This window comes from Eleutherodactylus coqui, chromosome 5 (genome assembly GCF_035609145.1).
Source record: "Eleutherodactylus coqui strain aEleCoq1 chromosome 5, aEleCoq1.hap1, whole genome shotgun sequence".
In the NCBI taxonomy this organism is placed as follows: Eukaryota; Metazoa; Chordata; class Amphibia; order Anura; family Eleutherodactylidae; genus Eleutherodactylus; species Eleutherodactylus coqui.
In genome coordinates this window covers 145818740-145844033 of record NC_089841.1, presented here as the reverse complement: position 1 = coordinate 145844033, position 25294 = coordinate 145818740, and the positions used below count along the sequence as shown (strand labels likewise).

The window sequence follows — 25294 nt, the reverse complement described above, 5'->3', positions numbered from 1 at the left end:
AAATTGTTTTTATTAAAATCTTTTTTTTATCCTTCTATAATGAGTTGCTAAAATTTGAAACAGCTTTTAATTAATGTACTTTTTCCAACTACAAAAAAACATGCAAGTGAAGAACTCATTTCCCAGTTGGAAACTATTACATATATCATATTTAATCAGGAGATTTTATTGGTTTTTGCATAAAGGTTGAATACATGAAAACTCGAGCAACAAAAACTTTCAATTAAGATTAGTAGAAATATCAAACTGTGACAATGTACAGCTAATTAAACATTATGTGTCCCCTCAGTATTAGATTTATGGCAATACAACTAATGTGAGCAGCACAGAGCCTACGTGGTTAGCAGATCCAGAGTTCTGGTTTGAAATCCAATCAAATGCAACATCTGCATAGTTTGGGCGCTCTGACATGGCGTATACGGGTTACTGCCCACGCACATGATAATTCTGTAGGAAGCCAGTAAATCAAACTCCTGTATGTGAATGAGATCAGGCACCGATGATCATCTCTGTGCAGCACTCCAGTATATACACATTGCTATATACATAAATGTGAAACATACATATTTCTTTAGCAATAATCATCATCTTTATTTGTATAACGCCAACGTATTCTGCAGCGCTTTATCAGCTTCTCTCATACTCACCAGAGATGGAGCCGAGGAGGACGTTACTCTTTATATGCTGATAGACATAATCATAACTCTGTGGCTTTAGAGGAGATCCTGTTGACAATATCGTATGAAGAGTTTGCAGACTGTGCGTTTCACCTGTTAGAAAGCCATGTAACTAGTTATGGTCCAATCACATACTTGCATCATTTTCAAAGACTTAACCGCCCGACACAAAATCCCTAGATGGATTTTTTTTTTTTAAACATGTTACAATATACCCCTTCCTTTCCAGAACTACTAATCCCTCCAAACTAGTAGCCTGGTTGTTTTCTTGTCAAGAATACAACAAATCAAATACTAAATACCCCTTCTGCAGACCCACGAAGTCTTAAAAAAGCGTTGGGAGAAAAAGAATTCCAAATTCATCTATTTCACATGAACAATGGACTAAATAAAGCTTAGGCCCAATGCCAGCAGGGAAATCTGATTTACGGAATCCGAGCGGAAGATCAACAAATCAAGCCGCTCAAAAGGAAAGCATGGGTGTCCACACATAAATTAAAACATGCGGATTTGTTTTGCAGACCTTTTGGTCCGGAAAACAAATCACAGCATGCTCCATTTCAGTGCAGTTCCCGCACGGACAACTTCCACTGAAACCAATGGAAGCCACCTGACTTGCAGCCTGTCCGCAACTGAATTGCGAACGGGCCATGGATTCTGCAGGAAAGCAGGAGTTTAAAAAAAAAAAAAAACTCCACTGCGCATGTGCGGCAGTGCACCGGCCGGCGGATCTGTACACATCCGTAGTAAAGAAAATGGAAGAACTGGACAGGCACGCCGAAGACCCGGACAGGAACGTACGGTCGCTAGTAGAGATAAGCGAGCACCAAAATGCTCGGGTGCTCGTTACTCGGGACGAAATTTTCACGATGCTCGAGGGTTCGTTTCGAGTAACGAACCCCATTGAAGTCAATCGGCGACCCGAGCATTTTTGTATATTGCCGATGCTCGCTAAGGTTTCCATTTGTGAAAATCTGGGAAATTCAAGAAAGTGATGGGAACGACACAGCAACGGATAGCTGTGGGGCCGAGGGGCTAAATGTTGGGCTGCATCTCAAGTTCCCAGGTCCCAATATTAAGCCACAATAGCGGCAAGAGTGGCCCCCCCCCCTCCCAACAAATTTTACTTCTGAAAAGCCCTCATTAGCAATGCATACCTTAGCTAAGCACCATACTACCTCCAACAAAGCACAATCACTGCCTGCATAACACTCCGCTGCCACTTCTCCTGGGTTACATGCTGCCCAACCCCCCCCCACCGGCACAACCTAGTGTCCACAGTGCACACCAAACTGTCCCTGCGCAGCCTTCAGCTGCACTCATGCCACACGCTGGCCTCCTAGCCACACCACCCTCATGTCTATTTATAAGTGCGTCTGCCATGAGGAGGAACCGCAGGCACACACTGCAGAGGGTTGGCACGGCTAGGCAGTGACCCTCTTTAAAAGGGGCGGGGCGATAGCCCACAATGCTGTACAGAACCAATGAGAAATATAATCCTGTGCCACCGCCATCAAGAGCTGCACACGTGGGCATAGCAATGGGGAACCTATGTGCCACACACTATTCATTCTGTCAAGGTGTCTGCATGCCCCAGTCAGACCGCGGTTTTTTATAAATAGTCAGGCAGGTACAACTCCGCAATGGGAATTCCGTGTGCACCCACAGCATGGGTGGCTCCCTGGAACCCACCGGCTGTACATAAATGTATCCCATTGCAGTGCCCATCACAGCTGATGTAACATCAGCTTTAATGCATGTGGGCAAAAAATTAATTGGATTACACTGTAGGCGAGGGCCCCAAAAAATTGGTGTACCAACAGTACTAATGTACCTCAGAAAAATTGCCCATGCCCAACCAAGAGGGCAGGTGAAACCCATTAATCGCTTTGGTTAATGTGGCTTAATTTGTAACTAGGCCTGGAGGCAGCCCAGTTAAAATAAAAATTGGTTCAGGTGCAAGTTTGAACGCTTTAATGAGCATTTTAACGTATAAAAATTGTTTACAAAAATTATATGACTGAGCCTTGTGGGCCTAAGAAAAATTGCCCGTTCGGCGTGATTACGTCAGGTTTCAGGAGGAGGAGCAGGAGGAGGAGGAGGAATATTATACACAGATAGATGAAGCTAAAAGGTCCCCGTTTTTGATGGTGATAGAGAATGATGCTTCCATCCGCGGGTGCAGCCTACGTATTGTTTAGGTATCGCTGCTGTCCGCTGGTGGAGAAGAGAAGTCTGGGGAAATCCAGGCTTTGTTCATCTTGATGAGTGTAAGCCTGTCGGCACTGTCGGTTGACAGGCGGGTACGCTTATCTGTGATGATTCCCCCAGCCGCACTAAACACCCTCTCTGACAAGACGCTAGCCGCAGGACAAGCAAGCACCTCCAGGGCATACAGCGCAAGTTCAGGCCACATGTCCAGCTTCGACACCCAGTAGTTGTAGGGGGCAAAGGCGTCACGGAGGACGGTCGTGCGATCCGCTACGTACTCCCTCACCATCCTTTTACAGTGCTCCCGCCGACTCAGCCTTGACTGGGGAGCGGTGACACAGTCTTGCTGGGGAGCCAGAAAGCTGTCAAAGGCCTTAGAGAGTGTTCCCCTGCCTGTGCTGTACATGCTGCCTGATCTCTGCGCCTCCCCTGCTACCTGGCCCTCGGAACTGCGCCTTCGGCCACTAGCGCTGTCGGATGGGAATTTTACCATCAGTTTGTCCGCCAGGGTCCTGTGGTATAGCATCACTCTCGAACCCCTTTCCTCTTCGGGTATGAGAGTGGAAAGGTTCTCCTTATACCGTGGGTCGAGCAGTGTGTACACCCAGTAATCCGTAGTGGCCAGAATGCGTGTAACGCGAGGGTCACGAGAAAGGCATCCTAACATGAAGTCAGCCATGTGTGCCAGGGTACCTGTACGCAACACATGGCTGTCCGCACTAGGAAGATCACTTTCAGGATCCTCCTCCTCCTCCTCAGGCCATACACGCTGAAAGGATGACAGGCAAGCAGCATGGGTACCCTCAGCAGTGGGCCAAGCTGTCTCTTCCCCCTCCTCCTCCTCCTCCTCATCCTCCTCCTCCTCCTCGCGCTGAGATATAGACAGGAGGGTGCTCTGACTATCCAGCGACATACTGTCTTCCCCCGCCTCTGTTTCCGAGCGCAAAGCGTCTGCCTTTATGCTTTGCAGGGAACTTCTCAAGAGGCATAGCAGAGGAATGGTGACGCTAATGATTGCAGCATCGCAGCTCACCATCTGGGTAGACTCCTCAAAGTTTCCAAGGACCTGGCAGATGTCTGCCAACCAGGCCCACTCTTCTGTAAAGAATTGAGGAGGCTGACTCCCACTGCGCCGCCCATGTTGGAGTTGGTATTCCACTGTAGCTCTACGCTGCTCATAGAGCCTGGCCAACATATGGAGCGTAGAGTTCCACCGTGTGGGCACATCGCACAGCAGTTGGTGCACTGGCAGATGAAACCGATGTTGCAGGGTGCGCAGGGTGGCAGCGTCCGTGTGGGACTTACGGAAATGTGCGCAGAGCCGGCGCACCTTTCCGAGCAGGTCTGACAAGCATGGGTAGCTTTTCAGAAAGCGCTGAACCACCAAATTAAAGACGTGGGCCAGGCATGGCACGTGCGTGAGGCTGCCGAGCTGCAGAGCCGCCACCAGGTTACGGCCGTTGTCACACACGACCATGCCCGGTTGGAGGCTCAGCGGCGCAAGCCAGCGGTCGGTCTGCTCTGTCAGACCCTGTAGCAGTTCGTGGGCAGTGTGCCTCTTCTCTCCTAAGCTGAGTAGTTTCAGCACGGCCTGCTGACGCTTGCCCACCGCTGTGCTGCCACGACGCGCGACACCGACTGCTGGCGACGTGCTGCTGCTGACACATCTTGATTGCGAGACAGAGGTTGCGTAGGAGGAGGAGGAGGAGGAGGAGGAGGGTGGTTTAGTGGAGGAAGCATACACCGCCGCAGATACCACCACCGAGCTGGGGCCCGCAATTCTGGGGTGGGTAGGACGTGAGCGGTCCCAGGCTGTGACTCTGTCCCAGCCTCCACTAAATTCACCCAATGTGCCGTCAGGGAGATATAGTGGCCCTGCCCGCCTGTGCTTGTCCACGTGTCCGTTGTTAAGTGGACCTTGCCAGTAACCGCGTTGGTGAGGGCGCGTACAATGTTGCGGGAGACGTGGTCGTGCAGGGCTGGGACGGCACATCGGGAAAAGTAGTGGCGACTGGGAACTGAGTAGCGCGGGGCCGCCGCCGCCATCATACCTTTGAAAGCCTCCGTTTCCACAACCCTATCAACCCTATACGGCAGCATCTCCAGGCTGATAAATTTGGCTATGTGCATGTTTAAAGCTTGAGCGTGCGGGTGCGTAGCGGCATACTTGTGCTCCAACACTTGCGCTAGCGACGGCTGGACAGTGCGCTGAGAGACATTGGTGGATGGGGCCGAGCACAGCAGAGGTGAGGGTGTGGGTGCAGGCCAGGAGACGGTAGTGCCTGTGTCCTGAGAGGGGGGTTGGATCTCAGTGGCAGGTTGGGGCACAGGGGGAGAGGCAGCGGTGCAAACCGGAGGCGGTGAACGGCCTTCGTCCCACCTTGTGGGGTGCTTGGCCATCATATGTCTGCGCATGCTGGTGGTGGTGAGGCTGGTGGTGGTGGCTCCCCGGCTGATCTTGGAGCGACAAAGGTTGCACACCACTGTTCGTCGGTCGTCTGCACTCTCAGTGAAAAACTGCCAGACCTTTGAGCACCTCGGCCTCTGCAGGGTGGCATGGCGCGAGGGGGCGCTTTGGGAAACAGTTGGTGGATTATTCAGTCTGGCCCTGTCTCTACCCCTGGCCACCGCACTGCCTCTTCCAACCTGCCCTGCTGCTGCACTTGCCTCCCCCTCTGAAGACCTGTCCTCAGTAGGCGTAGCAAACCAGGTGGGGTCAGTCACCTCATCGTCCTGCTGCTCTTCTTCCGAATCCTCTGTGCGCTCCTCCCTCGGACTTACTCCAATTACTACTACCTGAGTGATAGACAACTGTCTCATCGTCATCGTCCTCCTCACCCACTGAAAGCTCTTGAGACAGTTGCCGGAAGTCCCCAGCCGCATCCCCCGGACCCCGGGAACTTTCCAAAGGTTGGGCATCGGTCGCGACAAACTCCTCCAGTGGGAGAGGATTCGGAATCATTGCTGCCCATTCTGGGCAGGGGCCCGAGAACAGTTCCTGGGAGTCTGCCTGCTCCTCAGAATGTGTCATTGTAATGGATTGAGGAGGCTGGGAGGAAGGAGGAGCAGCAGCCAGAGGATTCAGAGTTGCAGCAGTGGACGGCGCAGAATTCTGGGTGGTCGATAGATTGCTGGATGCACTTTCTGCCATCCATGACAGGACCTGCTCACACTGCTCATTTTCTAATAAAGGTCTACAACGTGGGCCCATTAATTGTGAGATGAATGTGGGGACGCCTGAAACGTGCCTCTCTCCTAATCCCGCAGCAGTCGGCTGCGATACACCTGGATCAGGAGCTCGGCCTGTACCCACACCCTGACTTGGGCCTCCGCGTCCTCGCCCGCGTCCACGTCCTCCAGGCCTACCCCTACCCCTCAGCATGCTGTATTACCAGTAGTGCAGAAACAGAACGCTGTAATTAAATGTGCCGCTTTTTGGCCTGTGGTTGGAGGCTGACTTCCCTTACGGAACGCACAGCAGATCCAGGAAACAATTTTGCGCCAGCCTGCTGTAACGCTTAGCTGCGTATTAATTAGGACTACTACCCCCAGCAGATAGATACTGTAGGCAGCGTATAACATTATGTATACTGTTTCCCTCTGGCGGGATGACGGCGCTGATGTAACAGACAGCAGATCCAGGAAACAATTTTGCGCCAGCCTGCTGTAACGCTTAGCTGCGTATTAATTAGGACTACTACCCCCAGCAGACACGCAGTAAACTGAAGACGGTCACAGGCAGCCCAAATATAGTATTTTTCCCCAATTTTTTGGAAAAAGCCCACTGCCTATATAGCCTGAATATCTCTTTCCCTGCCTCACCAGTACTGGCCCTATACTCTGTACAATGACTGCAGACTGAGGACGCAATGCTCTGCACGGCCGATATACAAAAAAAAAAAAAAAAAGTGCAACACTGCAAAAAGCAGCCTCAACAGTAGTGCACACGGTCAGATGTGGCCCTAAGAAGGACCGTTGGGGTTCTTGAAGCCTAAAATCACTCCTAACACTCTCCCTATAGCAGCTCCGGCATCAGCAGCACTTTCCCTGATCTCTGCCAGAATGCATCTGTGGCGAGCCGCGGGAGGGGCCGATTTATATACTCGGGTGACACCTGATCTCGCCAGCCACTCACTGCAGGGGGGTGGTATAGGGCTTGAACGTCGCAGGGGGAAGTTGTAATGCCTTCCCTGTCTTTCTATTGGCCAGAAAAGCGCGCTAACGTCTCAGAGTTGAAAGTGAAAGTAACCCGAACATCGCGTGGTGCTCGCCTCTAGTAACGAGCATCTCGAACACGCTAATACTCGAACGAGTATCAAGCTCGGATGAGTACGTTCGCTCATCTCTAGTCGCTAGATGCGGGCAGAGTCAGATTCCGCTGTGGACTCGCACATGCGGAATCCAACCCGCCCTTGGACATGAGGCCTTATTTATCACTTCTTCAGAATGTAAATGTACTAATCATCTTCTCATAAAGTACTCCATAGATGGTACTGCTCTCCAGACAGACTTAATAAAATGTATCTGTGCTTTTCCAACATAGGTTGAAGGTATAATTTTCCAAATTCTATCCTTTATAATTTATAGTGGGAACACTTTCACATTTCAGGTTTTTTCAGAAACAGATCTTCCAATTTATGTCCAATTTACATGGATTCCAAATTGCTCCTCAAACGGTTTTGCAGTTTTGGGCACTGCGATGGACCAATTCTCTAACACTTGATTTGCTCCATATTTTTGTAGCTGCTAGAATATTGTGCAACATTAGAGAGAAACACAATGCCCTTTGTAACCCATATAACTAAAGGGGTTAACAATTGTTACAGTTTGAATTCATGAGTGTGAGAGCCTGCAATAACAAATCAAGGGTCAGATATAATTGGAAGATCTGGTTGGACAGCAGATTTATTAATGTACTGTAAATGGGTAGTACTAGAATTAGAAGTTACTCGATAACCACAGGTTTGTTGAACTTGAGAATGGGACTCACATGTCCCGCCCTGCCTGTCAATGCTGGGTTGCTTCTTCTCCAACAGTGACATCCCTGTGACTGTAGCGCTGGCTGAACATGCGCAGTTGGTGCTCCATTCATTCCAATAGGGCTAACAGAAAAAGACAAGCAGTTGCCGCACGGCTATTTCCGCAGTCCCATTCATGGATAGGGTTTAACCAGAAATGCGCTTTTTTTTTTGTCATTCTGTGTCCAAGAAAAAATGCAATAAAATGTGATCAAAAGTCCTATGTATTCTAAAATGGTACCAACGTAAATTACAGGACGTTCCGCAAGAAATGAGCCCACGCACAACTATATGGAGGGAAAAATAAAAATGTTATTCCGCGCAGAAGATGGCGGCAGAATTTTTTTTTTTTAAATTAGAGGTCTTTGGAAAAATAAATACCGTATATACCGGCGTATAAGACGACTTTTGAACCCCGAAAAATCTGCTCTGCAGTCGGGGGTCGTCTTATGCGCCGGTAATACAAAAAAAAAAAGTGTAAAAAAAAAAAATTTATTACTCACCTCCCACGGCGTTCTGTCGCGCTCCGGCAGGATGTCGCTCGCTCCGGCAGGCTGTCGCTCGCTCCTCGTCTCCGGCGCAGCATAGCTTTCTGAATGCGGGGCTTGAAATCCCCGCTTCCAGAAAGCTAATACACACGCCAGCAGCCATGACAGCATTGAATGGCTGTGATTGGCTAAAGCACACATGGCTTCAGCCAATCACACTATTCAATGACATCATTGAATGGCTGTGATTGGCTGAAGGCGCACGTGTTAGCAATCACACCCATTCAATGATGTCATTGAATAGTGTGATTGGCTGAAGCCACGTGTGCTTTAGCCAATCACAGCCATTCAATGATGTCATGGCTGCCGGCGTGTGTATTAGCTTTCTGGAAGCGGGGATTTCAAGCCCCGCATTCAGAAAGCTATGCTGCGCTGGGGACGAGGAGCGAGCGACAGCCTGCCGGAGCGAGCGACATCCTGCCGGAGCGCGACAGAACGCCGTGGGAGGTGAGTAATGAATTTATTTTTTTTTCTCCACTGTATACCGGCGTATAAGGTGACAGTTGGGGGGTCGTCTTATACGCCCCGTCGCCTTATACGCCGGTATATACGGTAAATAAATAAATGTAGTACAGCAAAAAAAAAAAAAAAATCAGTTTGGTATGGAAGGAATCGTTCTGATCCCTAGAATAAAGTTATCATGTCCTTTTTGTTGGTTTGTGGGCCGTAGAAATGCACCGAAAGATGGCAGAATTTCATTTACTTTATTTTACTCCACTTAAAACTTTTTAAACGTTTTTCAGTACACTAAAAAGCACCATTGAAAAATACAACTCGTCCCGCAAAAAACAAGCCCTCATACGGCTACGGAACAATAAAAGGAGTTGCAATTAAAAAAAAGGGATTGGTCACCAAGGGGTTAAATAACTTGAAAATGAGACGTGCTGCTATTATTCAGTTCTACCAGTGGAATCAGCAGGTTTTAATTTTACAGAAACATACTAATTACGCTGCTATGAAATTTTTTTTTTTGCAGTGTTATTACTCAAAATTTGTTTAAAGAAACGAATCTGAGCGATAATAGTTCTGTGTAAATGTGAACAAAAGTAAAATCACTTCCTATTCATTTGTAGTTGTTTTCAGTGAAAAAACTATTGCTGCCTTACGGCTGCAAGTAAACGCTCCCCACTCAGTGCATCACATAGAAGGTGAAGCGCTCAGCGATGCCAGAGATGTCCTTCAGTCGATGGTTACTATTGTTCTCCATTTCCATTGTTCCCATCTTGCTCGTCCCTTCCCTTTCCCCCTTGTCCCTAACACTACCTACTTCCCTCCCATTATATAATAGGTTATCAAGCTATACATTGTAAATGGTCATTTACAGTCAGCTGGTCCTTTTTCTCTTGTGTATCTTATAATGTAGCATACTTTACTGTAAAATATAAAATCCTTCAATAAAGCCTAATGCTAAACAAGAAAGCAATGTAACGTTCTAGAACTTCATACTCGATGACACTACAAGTGCTCTGTGTATTTGCTGTACAGTATAGCAACTGGCAGATGGTTTTGTACAACATCTTCCATAATTCCAGATTTCGTTTTTTCTTAGAAAAGTCACACTTCTCAGTTCCCACATCTCTCATCAAAAATGAGCTATTGACAGTGAGAGGTTAAAGGGCAGAGATTATAATAAAACTGTTTGATGAAACGGAAATGCAGTCGAAGTGGGCTTCATTGGAATAAAAAAAAAGGCCAATTCAGACAAGTTTTCAGTTTACTAATACACATTCTTCTAAAGTTTGAAGCGCTTTTATGTAATGTTTTTTGATCCCCAGTTATAGATTTTTTTATAGCCATGTCCAGACTTAAAAGGTATATTGAAGCATCTTTTGACGTCTGTAAGAAAAAAAAAATGCCAGAAAGAAAAAACAAAAAAAACCACAATAACTTCTTTAAGGCTGTCCTCAAAACATTAGGTCATACCGATGTCGGAAAGGGTGTGGGTCTCAATGTCCTCAGGACTAGCGTTTATCAGTTAGACCAGATAGCTGAGAAGAACGGCAGATCTACTGTAGTACTTTCACTGCATCACATGGTTGGAGTCACATTGAATATATGAAGGAAAGAAACTTACGAGGTTTAAGATCTTTCTCCTCCAGAACGGACAACCACTTGGCACCGGTCCCCAGGATGGTTATACTGCAAAAAACAAAACCCAGGCTGGTAAGATCTAGAGAAACGTTGGTTAACCTGAGAGAACTATAGAGGGTCATCAGAATAGAACTATCCTAGTGCCTGGTATATACTAAACCATAATAGACGTTATAAGTAAAGCGCCAATTTCAGAGGATCCTCATCCTCAGGTCGCTTTTACACAAGTGACAAAATTATGTTAGTTTCCCACGATGCAACAGCGCAAGAAGATCGCATGCTTGTGAAACCCAGACGCTTTCCAATGGGTTCCTTTACATTCGCGATGTTTTCACTGATGTGATACTGCGAGGAAAATGCAGTCCATGTTTCCCTATGGAGCCTCCTTGTTTATTGCATTGCAGGAACTAGCGATTTTTATGAGATACATTTTTGATATTCCCTACCCTGAAAATAAGCCCTAGCTGTATCCCCTGAAAAAAAAAAAACAAAAAAAAAACAGAAATACTTACCTAGCAGGCTCGGTCCTCCTGCTGCTGTATGGGCCTCCGCCGTGGGTCACAGGAGAAAGTGATCTTCTGTGGGCGAACGAGGACTGCAGGACCCACGGCGGAGCTCCAGACAGCAGCAGGAGGACATTGACCACGCCTGGTTGGTAGCTAGCCCCCCCCCCCCCCCCTTTTTTTTTAAGTGAATGTAGCTAGGGCTTATTGTTGGTGTAGGGTTTAACCACCTCGCAATAAAATTGCAGACAGCAGCGTTGTGCGATTTTTCACAAGTATACGCATCACTGTTGCTACAAAATCGCAAGAACAAAGCAGCAATATTGCTGTCGCCAGTGTGAAAGACACCTCAAGAAGGCATCACACAGGTATTATCTGAGGCAGATTATTTCACTCTAACCATGTTACATGGCGCATGCCACTATAAAAAAAAGTCAGTCCACTATAGTAGGAGGAATTTTTAATTTAGCCTGGTTCTAAGATTCCTTTTTTTCCTCTTGTCCCTGGACTGTGTCTGCTATTGTATTTCAGTCTTCTACACTGCAATACCCGATACACTGCAACACTGCAATACAAACCATGAAAAGTGCTGGCAGTTTCTAATGTTTCAAAGGAGCAACAGAGAAGCGACTGGCGGAACAAACCTGAGTAAGCATGAACTTAGAATGTAAAATTATTGGTTTACACCTGGATGATTTACTTGTGATCAATAAATGCTACTTGAGCCCTTCCTGTAGCAATCAATTAGATCAAGCTATCAATTTATCCTCAATGGTACCAGCATAATAAGTCTAAGGCCGGCTGTCCACGGGCGTTGCAATGTACCGCCGCGGGAGCGGCTGCAGGGGAGCATTGTCTCACCGTGATTTTCCACAGAAAATTGCCACGATTTTGCGCACATCGGGCTGCGCTTTCCTTAGTTATCCTACGGAAAGCGTTCTTTGCGTTACCCACGTGCGGATTATTGCCCCGGGTAACGCAGTGAAATATTGCCCGCAGACAGGAGGCCTTCAGGTCTCCAAGGACTCGTTTCCTTGATGTGTAATTGTAAGATGAAACGATCCCAGCATCCTGACAACCAAAAGCCTCAGCAGTTACTATACAGATTCAATTAAACAATTGCATCAAATTAGAGGAAAACATTAGAATAGTAGTTATCAGATTATTATTACCGTGGGCCATTTTTTATTTGTGCTTAACCCCTTAAGGACCAAGCGTGGTAAATATACAGCACTTTGTCCTGGGCTTTATTTCCCGTCGATAGCTGATGTACGCCCAGGATTAAAGACTCTGCTCCTGCAGGTGAGGTTCTCAACTGTTAAAAACTGCTTTTTGCTTTGGGTCCTCTGAAGTTACGAACTACTTCTGCCTTCTCCTTTCCCCACTACATAGTACTCAATGAGTGCTATGTACTAAAAAGTGAAATTGGAAGTATTCCTTCAACTATGCGATCCCACGATCACATGACTGCTGGGAGCCCCCTGGCACAGCAGAGCTGCAGGGTCCTAGCACATCTTGATCAACTCTGTAAAGGCCCATTTAGACTGGACGAATGTCAGGCAAACGATGCCCGACACTCATTCCCACACATACTCGCTTTCGTGCTGCTGCATGGGAGCTAGTATTGCTGTCTCACAGTGGGGTGGCTGGAGCAGATTTTACTACTCGCGCTCCCCCGTCCCTCTCCATTGACTTAACATAGCAGTGCTCAGTACTGAACAGCTGCTATTTACACTGAACAATGATTGTTCAGCTCATTGTCTATCGTTTATGCAGCATAAACGATGGATGATGAGCAGATCACTGATCGTTCAGTGTAAATAGCAGCCGTTCAGTACTAACGGCCACTGTGTTAAGTCAACGGAGAGGGGCGGGGGAGTGCGAGGAGCGAAATCTCCTGCAGCCTCCTCGCCACCTTGCTGGCCACTCTGAGTGAGCCAGCACTACTAGCTCCGGTGCAACAGCACGGGGAGTGAGTATGTGCAGAGACGAGTGTCGGGCATCATTTGACCGACATTCGTCCCATCTAAATGGGCCTGTAGTGACTATACATAGAGGGATGTTTTTCCCTGTAACTGGGGCTCCTATGGATGCCCCAGCTACAGAGCAAAAGTATGAAATAAATTAAAGAGAAAAAAAAACACGCGAGTGTCCCCCAGAGGTCTTATATTACGTCATGGGGCTCATAGAAAGAAAAAAATACTTACAGAAATGAGTAAAAAAAAAATAAAAATTTACAGAATAAAATAAAAATCTATATGTAAAAGAGAAAAATGACCGACCGGACGCCAACCAAAACTGCTGCCATATGTGCCCTGTAGTCCAAAACTATACAAATTATATATAAAAATGTGAACAAAATGAGGAACCCATTCCCATACTTTATTTTAGCAGAAATATAAAAAGAAAAGAAAAAGAAAAAGCTGTAAAAAGGTTAACTTTTTTTTTGTAACATTAACTGCAAAGAAAAAAAATGGTCAGTGAAAAAAAAAGTTTAAAAAAATAGCCCTATATGTCGGGGGAAAAAAAAAAAGCAGTAAAACCACATGGGTAAAATCCCTAAAAATTGCCTGATCCTTTAGGACCAAAACAGTCTGGTCCTTGAGGGGTTAAATGTAACAGGTTGAGGTTTTACGAGAAGTTTATAGAGCTCTAAACATGAAGCTTGCACATCACAAATTCTCTGCCAACCATCAGAAGGTGACTAGTATCCCGGTGCGTTCTTGAGACCTCTCCTTGCACTCCGGCAGTAACAGACCAAGGGCCGTGCTTTATAAATAGCAGTTAGCCGGCCTTGGCTCTTCCACTTTTATTATGTGCTTAGAGATCCTGCTTTGTTATTTATGTCATTATCCCTCACTAGCGAGTAGAAGCTATTCTATCACACATAGGCGTTGTTACCCAGATCTGTCAATGTCCAATCTATCTAGTTATACCATCAGACCCCCATTTCACCGCACAACCAAGCTGATTTGCCATTCCGGTGGTCTGGAAAGCTGGGCGATAGCCTGTATGTGAGTTGTATTAGTGAATACATTGGTTTTAATTGGGCCTTTTACTTCGTGTGCTTTACACCTAGGTCATTCTAAAACCTCCACTAACTTGTGTATTTTACACTTTCATACAAAGCATACGATTCAAGAAAGTATAATTTAGATAACTATGGTTAACCCAACAGTATTCCTAAGATTTAATTAACCTTTCACTAGAAAGAGTCATCTCTGTGGGACATAACCTTTCATCCAAGCTCTCAGCTAAATGTCACCGGGAAAATACTGCAGATACATCAAGGCAAAATTAAATAAGCACAATGACTCATTTACTAGAAGATCACAATGTACTGGCTGATTACATGACAGCAACTTCCTGCACAGCACACTGCTCGTAGCTTCTAGAAGTTAGCCCCTATCCCGATAACTTGCTGATCAGCGAGGGTCTTGGCTGGGAGAACAATTCCAAGATTGGGGATCCAATTGCCCGTCCTCTTCGCTGCCGCAGTGATTGGGAGATTGAATGGATCGCTGGTGTTCCACTCATTTTCATTCACACGGGCAAGACGACAAAACTCACATGACAATGCAGCCCATTATTTGCAATGGGTGTAATTACATGGGCGATTTTTCCCTTGGAGCGATACTGCGAGATGGAAAAACCTCAGTATGCTCTATTTTCGTGCAGGTTTAATACAAGAATAGAATGTGCTGATGTGTGGTCTCCCGCAAATCGTACAGTAGGAGGATATGGTGTCTAGTGTGCTGCGCGATGAGCCTCGGACTGGGCTTGCTGTCGCCCGTATCAATACACCCTAATTAAGAAACCACTATACACTGTCTAAATGAAGATATCTGCAGTGGATCGTTTGCTTCATTTGTCGACCATGTGACAAAACGTAACGACTATAGCAAACTCTGCTGAGTCTCTGATACAGCCTGTAAAGATTTTTATCAATCCATGTATATGCAAACAGATATAACTGAATTGCAGTCATTTTCCTGGGTGATGCCGCACTGCGCCAAATTATGTTGTCCCGTTTAATTCTGTTAAATGACATCACTTCCTGTCTCAATGTCCATAAACTCCAGTCTTCTAACACTCCTGTCACAGCTACAGATAATTAAGTACGGGCCCGAGAGAACAGGGGAGCGGGGCGCCAACACCACAGCCAGAAGGCTTTAGAAGAAATTATGAGAGTAAGTGCTTGAAATAGAGGAAGGGCAAGAAGAGTTAGAAGGAAAAACTTTAAGAGCAACTGTACAGTGAAATGTTCTGTTTATGCTTCCGGAGAGCCATTTCTATGGACTCTTCTGTAGAACTAGCAGTCTTATCTACTTTACCCCAATCGGTCGACAAGATCCCACAGCACATTTGCACTGGGTACAAGAGGGGAGCCATCATACAGCACCACAGAGGCTCCAGTGGCGATTGCTGTAACCATCCAGTTCCACATCATCCAGCCTGCCTGCATGGAAAGAAACAAGTTGTATGCATAACCTTATGGAAAAGTCACAAAGTTTATATATGTTTATTGCTCATTCAGCTAAATTACTGACATGAATACAAGTCTATTACATGTCTAACGATCTACTACCCAAAAACACAACTAGAACAGGGGGCATGCACTACAACAGTAGAAAAGAAAGTTTAAACCTCAACATAAAGTGGTCTTCTTTACTGTAAGGTTACGTTCACACACTGATTTTTCTACATGGATCTAACCTAAAAATGGCAGCTGATATCCGCAGCTAAGCTGAGAATTTCTGCTGCATATTATGCTGCGGATTCACACATGCATTTATCCCCGTCAATGAGCAAAAGTGAAATGCGGAATTTCCACCCGAATCTCCTCAGTTCTGTGTTAAATGACATGTCCGTAATTCAAAGCAGATGTGTTAAGTAGTAACATGATTTCTTGATATAGATCCTCTTGAAATCACGCCTGAATTTTGACACGCAGATTGTGCCCATTTACAGGCTAAGGGCTCAGTCACACGGGCACATCGGCGCCCGTGTTACTGCAGCCAGCAGACGGCCGTACCTGAAGACGGATGTCTCTGCAGCGCCGGGAGGAAGAACAGGTGACCGGCTTCATTGCTGGTCAAGTGTTGTTTCATCAGCGCTGGAGAGAGACGTCAGTCTTCAGGTACGGCCGTCTTCTGTCAGTCACACTGGCACATCGGCGCCGGTGTACGGGCGCCGATGCGCCCGTGTGACTGAGCCCTCAATCCACGTGTGAATTTGCAGCAAAATATGTGTTAGATAGTTGGTTGAGCTGTGGATTTATGCTGTGATTGTTACAGGTGGAATCTGTGCTGAGAAATCCTCATCTGATTCCACCATGCGAACAAACCCCAAGATCAGTGACACTATGGAACTCTTTCTTAACCCTTTCCAATCCACTGACTGACGTCTAAAGACATTATGATTTAAGGCTGTACAGCTCCAATGTTGGAAGACGTCCGTTGGGTTCTCTTACTGTATATTGCCAGCCTCTCTGCTGTGGAAGCCTGTCCAACGTGTCACCTCATGCAGTACTGGCTTTAGCCAGCAGATAGCGTGGTTGTATACTGGCTGAAAAAGAGTAAGCCCCCTAGGAAAACTAGGATACAAATTGGATTGGAAAGGGTTAAGTGTACAAGTTGTATGTACCAGATTACTGGAGACTGGCTGTGGATCCAGGAATTTTGCGATCATACTATTATGTAAAACAGACATATTAAGGCCAGAAAAATTAAACCATGTAAATGGAAATAGTCTTGATGCTGTATTTACACGGGCGGCTGCAATAACAGTCCTAGGAACTCAGAATGATATCGCACCTTTTAAACCATTTTACCTGCGATTGCTATGTGAAAAATTCATCGTTGTTTCAATATTAGAAGTGTGGGGGGGAAATAATCGCATTACACTTGCATTTACAGGCATGTGATAATTTCCCCCCCCCCTCCTATAGGAAAGTAATGGGAGATTCCTGATCAGAATCGCACAGAAACAGGGCACACTGCGACTTTTCTATCTTGGCCTATTGGTCCGACAGAAAAATTCCTCATGTAATTAAAGACATCGAAATTAATATAGCATCTTCTTGTGCGAGTTGGCCATTGGACAGTACTTGCATGTGAACCTTGATGGTGCAAATACGGCCTAAAAAGCACTGCTGAATATAATTGGAGACATGTGTATGGACTCATTGCTGTAATCTGATAATGCCATACCGTTGTATAATACATGAGGACATCACTGCTGGTAGTATTGCCATGCAACATATGTTCTGATAAATGTTTTATCAATGTTCCCTGTGAGCAGAAGAGGAAAAAAAGATTGAACAAAGACTTAATACAAAGAATGTAACCATGTAAAAGTAGAATACTACATTCACTGTCCTGTAAATCTACCCCTTGTTTCCTCAACCAGCATGCGGAGCAGTAGGAGGGCCAAGGATTGTGACAAAACTGTGGCAATTTCTATCGCTAGCATGAATAGATGTAACGGTTAAAGGTAAATCAGCACATCTAGTCAAGCTGATAAAAGCACTTTATACACATCAAGAAGCCACTGTGAGAACACAGTATGGGGACACAGATTGCTTTGGGATCGGCAAAGGCGTCCAACAGGGCTGCATCCTTTTACCCTCTTTGTTTAACCTATATGCAAAATTGATCATGTGGAAAGTGGACCTAGACGAATTGAAAATGGGGTGAGAATAGGTGGAAGAAACATCAACAATCTACGTTATGAGGAGGACACAGCTCTGCTTGCAGAAACAGAAGCCAGTCTGAAGCAGTGATAAGGAAGATTAAAATTGAAAGTGTAAAAATGGCCCTTTACCTGAACTTAAAGAAAACTAAAACTATGACAACTGCAAAAAAATGACGAAATGCAAATCAAAAATAGACAATGAGGTCATAGAATACGTGCAGGACTTTATCTTCCTTGGCTCAAAAATTGACCAGGCTGCAGAATCTATGGGAGGGATAAAATGTAGGATAGCATTGGGGTGAAGAGCAATGCTAAACATGAACAAAATCTGAAAAAGTAGGGATATCAGCATAGCAACTAAACGCAGGATAATACAAACTATCGTTTTCCCCATAGCCATGTATGGATGTGAAAGCTGGACTACGAAGAAAGCCGATAGAAGGAGAAGGGTTAATGCGTTTGAGCTGTGGTGCCGGTGAAAGCTGCTGCGTATACCCTGGACGGCAAGAGTAACAAACAGAGAAGTCCTGAATCGTATAAGACGCAATATATCACTGGAGGGCAAGATGAGCAGAATCAGACTCACGGATTTTGGCCATGTAATGTGAGCAGAGTCGCTAGAAAAAAAATCTATAATGCTTGGACAGATCAGTGGCAAAAGAAAACCTGACCGCCAAAGGACACGATGGTAGATACTGTCAGAGCTGATACTGGCATGGATATCACACAACTGAAAGAAGCAGTTCAAAACCGAAAAACCATGGAGGGAGGGAGCCTTTAGGGCCGCAAATGACTAAACTGCTAACAACTACAATAGCTAAATACTATATCTAAGGGCTTTACCCAAAAGGGTTAGGGGTTGTTAGATTGCTGTACTATTTGAAATTGGAAATGAAACACAAGAGGAATCAAACGTAAAACACTTTAATTGTTTTTGAAAAACTATTGAAATTAATGGGGGAAAGAAGGAAACTGATTGCAGCTTCTGGAATGGAAATCAATAACAGTAGTGTGAACAAGTCCTTAATCTTGAAACTTTTTTTGTGATTAGTCCCTCCCCAATTTAATTAATAATTTTGTCAGAAAATGGCCTTTGAAATCCAAGTAATGACATGGTTAAAGTCACCCCGGCAGTCTCCCACACACACACACACACAACAAATGCTGAAGAGACAGCAGGTCTGTAGGTGAGACCGCACATTGCAGTCAGCAGACAGACTCGTGCGCTCTTCACACATCGCCTGCTCTGCTGACGTTCTAGTAAGACGAGTAAATGGTGGTGTGAACTGTTTGTTTCTGCATTCGGAGATCTGCAGTGCAATGACAATAAGCTTCAATGGGTAACAGATACAAATCACACAACATAACAGAATACATATACCGGTAGTAGCTGTCATTCTCCAGCAGGGTAAAATAAACCCTTGCACTTTGTTCTTGTCCTACAGTCTTAGCAAGAGTTGTGATTAGGTGGTTTCAGGTGTTCTTCAGGGGTCAGATCTATGACACATTCAGGTCTCCAAAGCTAATGAAAACAGAATAGGTTGCTTCGTAGTTTTTGCCACCATAAAAGTGTTTTCAGTGGAAAGAGCAGCAAAGCTATTCAAAGTGGTTACACCTTTATTTCAAACACCACCTGCAAAATCTGTTAAAGACATCAGTGTAGATTTTTAGATATTTTTTTCTTTAACAGTAAATCAAGGGAAAAGAGCAAAGAACAGGCCAAACGGTAAACTACAGTCAACTGAACATGTGGTGTTGCTCTAGGTCAGGCCTGAACATGCAACCTGTGGCTGCGCACGCAGCTGATGCCTACTGTCCCCTTCCTTGCTGCGCAGCCACCCTCCAAGTTATATGAGTGTCTGGCGCTCTCTCCAAGATGAGCCACTCAGTTCCGTACTTCTTATTAGTGAGCCGTTGCTGTGAAGATTTTTTTGGAGAATAAAAATTTTTGGGGAGGCTTTTGTAAAATGGTTGAAAACAAAAACAAAAGATCAAGTTAAAACTACATGTAAATCAGTAAGAAAAACCTGCAAAAGGTGTTAAAAAAAATAGTACCGCTTAGAAAGCAGTTTGCTATATAGTTTAAGGATAACATTTTCCTACAAAGTGAGCCTCTAAAAACCTATCCGCGGCCTGAAGAAATTTATCCGAGTTTAATACCTACTGCCAAGTTGTGTAGGTCTGATCTAAAAACCTGGGTGTAACGTTAACCAGCAGAGGGCATACTTACTTTATAAAGACCTCAGGGGCAAATTATCACAACAGCGCTCAGGAGAGATGGTGCAGCACAGGATGTCCGATCATCACTATGGAAGCTTTGAAGGGCAATTGTACTTTTTACAGACTTTTGACATGTCAGAACATGTCAAAAGTTTCAATCAGAGGTGACCCCACTGCCGAGACCCTGATTACTGAAACAAGAGGGGTGCAGCACTCACCCGAGTGCCCCTTTGGCTGTCTTCGCTGCCTGTCAGTTCCTCTTGGGAGTTGAAGATGGACACATATTTGAAGAGGTCTATGCATCCGTCCTCAGCTGTCAAGACGAGCCAGCAAGCGAGGAACACAGCTGAAGGGACAGCCCTCTAGGTTCAGGAATCAGTGGGGGTCTCAACAGTAGGACATCCTCTGTTCAAAAATTTTGACATGTTTCTCTCGTGTCAAAAACGGTAAAAAAAAAAAAAAAGTGCAGTTACGTGTTAAGGTAAAAACCTTTGGTGGCATCTAGAGCTGCTTTGTCCCTTACTATACAGATCATCATGTAGTAACAATACTTAGCAAGTGTAATTAACTTTAATAGAGTAAACGTCTACAATCTAGTAACGGGTTTGGTTATTATGGATGCTAAGACTGACTTCCATTATATCTTTAATATAGGAAGTATACTTACCCCTGCCGAATGCACCATACATTTGGGGGCACCTGTTGTGCCAGATGAATACATGATATAAAGAGGGTGGTTGAATGGAAGCTGCTCAAATTCCAGCTGAGGAGATTGGTCCCCAGTTTTTCCAGTTGCCAGGAAGTCCTCCAGAAATACACTGATAAGACATAACAATATTCATAGAATTACATCAATCTTTTGAACAAAAAGAAACAGAAGCCTATCAGTTCAGAGACCAAGTTTCTCATTTTCTTCTGGTTAAAATCTTGTATGTGTGGAGAAAAAACAAAAACAAAAGATAAAGATCTGCATGCAATCAAATTTAGGAAGCCTCAATCATCTGTTTTACCCCGTCAGCCAAAATGGTTACACTCACACAGACGGTTTGGTAGGGACGAGGAAGAGACTAAGCGACATACTAAATGCAAATATGACAGCACAGAAGAAACTTACAAGATCTGTTTACAATCACCTAACACTCATTCCTTCAAAATCACAATTAACTTCCTGATCTGGGAAAAGGATCTTACTAAAAACGTAAGCCGGCCTTCTGGTGTGAACCTCTAAAATGGGCCCATAAATGTACCTCCTGTGCCTACCACAGGGAGCAGGATCAGAAACCTGACTACATGGCATTACGCACCCCTGAGACGGTCATAAATGTGATAGCTCTCCAGCGTGTTGGAGAGAATGTGGAGGGCTAAGCTCTGTTCTGCTGCACATATCTTGGACATGGGTTCTACAGTCTCATTACTGGGATCAGATCACACAGTTCATAGCCACTCTCCAATCTAATCATAAAAATAGAACCAGAGCTAGCCCTTCTTCTCGTAGGTATAGAAAATATCCCGCGTAGTCACAGAGTAATTAGAGGTCATATTTTCCATACTTCCCAAATAGTATTTGTCAGGAAATGTAAATCCAAATATATGCCCACAGTGGTACAGATGAAAGATGCTGTCTCTTTAAACCATTTACATGAAAAATAACCAAAAAGGAAAATATGGGACACTTAGATCAAGATGCTACCAATCTCCTGGGGGCCTGACTAGTCTTATGACTTGCTTCCCTGTCTCCCTCCTTCACCCACTTTAGGACAGGCCTCAGCTTCGACTTAACCACTTTAAGGAATCAAAATGTAGTTCTTAATTTTGGGCATAATTTTCTTACTTCTTCCTAACATTTTAAAGCCTGCTCAGGAGGTTAACCATACATTTTCTAGACAACATTTGTATGTTTCTTAGAGGTTTGAGTGCCGATTCCAAATTTGTGCTCAGACTAACTGTAAGGGAAAGGTTTACAGCCAATCTTAGGCTGGGCTCACACCAGAATAAGGCCCCCTGCACGGGTGGAAATTCCATGGTGGGATTTTTCTGCAGAATTTTCGCCCGTGCCCGCCTGCATAGGATTGCGTTTTGTAATCCTATGCAAACAGCTAAGATTTGTCCGCGTGAAAATACATGCGGAAAACAAATTGCGGTATACTCAGGTCTCGCAGAGGCCTGCACAGAAATGGCAGTGGTAATGGGCCGGCTCCGAATTCTCGTAGCGGGACCCGGCCGTCTGCAGGCGGCCTAAGATTACCAAGTATCATGTGTGGGCTGTACGCATGTGTGATATACAGTAATTCACAGGCAATCAAATATATTGCCTTACGCAGTTCCACTCACATTTGCGTATAGAAAATGTGTAATCCGTGAGCGCAAAGAGAACACAGCATGTTCTATTTTGTGGCATTTTATGTTCCGTATTATATTCTTAGGTGTCTCAAATGTTAACTCATCACATATCGCAGAGCTGTGATTGGTTGCTATGGGCAGGAGACAGTTTTACTGAGGCCCATGGTTTTAACCCTTTGCAATCCAATTTTGGATTCAGGGTTTCCTAGGGGGCTTTCTCTTTCCGCCAATATACAATGGCGCCGTCTGCTGGCTAGAGCCAGTACTGCGGTATGTGACATGCTGGAGAGGTACCCCGACAACATAGCAACCAGTAATATACAGTAAGAATACCCTGCCGGATGTCTTCTGACATCGGAGCTCTTACAGCCTTTAATCAGAATGTCTTCAGACAGTGGATTGGAAAGGGTTAATGGTCAATATACTGTAACAAAATGGTACAATATTGAATGAGGTCTATAACTTCATTATCTTGCCTGACAATTTTGGATTCAACGCCCTAAATATAGGTAACACTACTGATTTTAACATAGGACCGATTATACTGTGTTACAATGGTATATTTCTCTATGTGAAAGCACAGTAGCCATAATGGTTGGGACAGCTGCCAAAGCACCCGACAACTGTCCCATGTAAAAAGGACCCAATGGCCTATTCACACGTAACGATTGTCACTAACAATTTGTCCAAACGAACAAAAGTGTGCGCTAAACATTGCGCCTAAATGCGAGCCATTGCGCACTTTGTTTGTCACTTAGTTTCAGCCAACACACAAATCTTTGCTGGTTCGCTCACTTCTCGTTTCGTCTTAACACTCTGCTTAGTGTTTCACATAGGAAAGTGAAGCGCTGAGCGAGAAATTAGTGATTCTCAGCAATGATCTGCTTGTCTAAACATAATGAACGAGTGCGAACAACTAGCGATGACGTCATTACTCATGCGCTCATTTAAATGCGAATCATCCCATGTAAGAGGGGCATAAGGCTCTTTTCACACTGCGCCCTTTTATCCAGTGCCGATTCTGTCAATAGGTGAGAGGAGTCCTCTCTAGTCCTGGTTTCCGTCCCATACAGTTATCTTGAATAGAAGAAAGAACCAACGAGTGCAGTGTAAAAAGAGCCTTAGATCATAAATACATAGCTGTAAGTCTTACACCGGTCCGGGTTCACATCATGCCAGCGTCATAGACTTTCAGTGGAGTGTCAGGGCACATGCTTGACCACCACTCCATTCAAACTTCTCCAAGCTATGGTCTTGTAGCTGGGAGGAATCCCGAAGTCCCACATTCTGGCGATTAGTTGGGACCCCCCATAGATCTACCCGGTAAATAGTTGACAAATGCTTTAGGCTGGAATACCTCTTTAAGCACAAAGCAAACATTTTAGGTCTGCCAGGAAAATGAGTTGTCACTACAAGTTCTATTACAAGAGAATAGACACTCCGCATCGCTCAACAAAAAACATGGCTCAAGTGCAATGTACAAAGCAAAGCATCACAAATTCATCACCTACAAGCAACATGAATTATGAAAATGATGCATGAATGTGTTCTCCCTCTGTGGCAATATGATAACTCCGCGGCTTCATTATTACTGTCAATACAAATGCCTGACACTCAGCACAGACATTCTTTTTTGTGAGAAACTTTTCCACTTGGCAGCTGCCAACACAAAGCATGTAAAGCGGGAGATGCAGGAGATTTTATGTAGCGCCAACACTACAGTTAATAAATTCATGATATTGTACGGCGGAGTGCTTTGATAGGCATTGTTTCAACCACAAATGTGATTCATATATAAATTAAACATTTAATTATTTCAACAAAGTGCATTAGGAAAGACAATTTCAGAGATAAAAGTGCAAGAAAGAAAGGTCAGGCACAAGTTCAGACTATGGAATAGGTTGGCAGATTTATGAATTCCATTTCATTTGGCAGATGGCAGAGCACAATAGCAAGGAAAATGTAGACAGATTGTGAATACAAAGAAAGACCGCATCAAACAGGTTTTGAGGTTTAATGCTAGATAAGAAGAGGGCAGACTAGAAAGTGCATGAAGTCTTAATCAGGTGGGAGATGCCCATCAGAAGAGGCTATACTACTACAGACAATATCCAGCGTGCCCACTGGGTGATACTGGAAGTGCCCACCATGACGGCACTGAGGAGTGCAACCATTTTCTATCTAGCCCTAAAGAGTTAGAATTGTAAATGTGTTAAGTGCCGCAGCGCACAAAGAATGACTTTTAATGGAAAAATAACCAAATGAACAACAAAATATTACAGAAGAAAAAAAAAAGGAGGGAGGTGTGCGCTGGAAAGTGAATTTCAATTTTCACTCATTATGAGAAGATAAATCTTTTCCAGACGTTCAAGTGAATGCTTGTCCCAGAAATTTACATGAAAAATGTCAATGCATTACCATAATTTAGCGGCATCAGAAAAATCTGTTAACTGCTTGGTGACCAGGGCTGAAGTGCACAATATATCTTCTGGACTACAACTTCCTGGAATGAATTGGCTTCCATATGGACAGGTGGTTATAGGTTGACCGCTATGTTCAGGGACCATAAAATCTTCACATCTTAATAAGTCTTTATTTCTCTACTCATCCTGCTGTGCTATTCTTTTAGTGCAAATTAATCACATCCATGTCTGTGCCTTGTCATAAGTATGTGCGCACATATATGCATGCCTCTTCAGATCTATTTCATTATGCCCGAGGAAGAACCCTGAGAGGTTGGAAAGCTATCTGTAACATCATGTATTTTTGCTAGCCATTAAAAGGTATCATATCTACAAGATTACTTGGTTTCTCTTGGTGGGAACAATCACAGATTTACTGTGATTATAGGAAAAGTCTAAAGTAACATTATTAATGTCCACATTAGCACTCCGACTATCAGGGAAATATCATTCATGAAGACCTGTCAGAATATAGATCAGCAAACAACATTCAGTCTAATAGCTGTCAGAATGTATAGGTGATGTTAC

At 44.7% G+C, this 25294-nt stretch overlaps 1 protein-coding gene across 3 annotated transcripts in view; it reads right to left on the bottom strand.

The window, feature by feature from the left end:
* Positions 1 to 25294, bottom strand: part of AACS (acetoacetyl-CoA synthetase) — an 89440-nt gene that overhangs the window by 18477 nt on the left and 45669 nt on the right. For 2 of the 3 annotated variants that reach the window (XM_066603393.1, XM_066603394.1), the window contains exons 8-12: positions 20632 to 20782; positions 17261 to 17341; positions 15383 to 15507; positions 10529 to 10593; positions 648 to 770 (exon numbers count right to left, since the gene is read on the bottom strand). In XM_066603393.1, the coding sequence (XP_066459490.1) occupies positions 648 to 770; positions 10529 to 10593; positions 15383 to 15507; positions 17261 to 17341; positions 20632 to 20782 (545 nt within the window). The remainder of the gene's footprint in view (positions 1 to 647; positions 771 to 10528; positions 10594 to 15382; positions 15508 to 17260; positions 17342 to 20631; positions 20783 to 25294) is intronic. The other variant, XM_066603396.1, reaches the window with a different exon arrangement.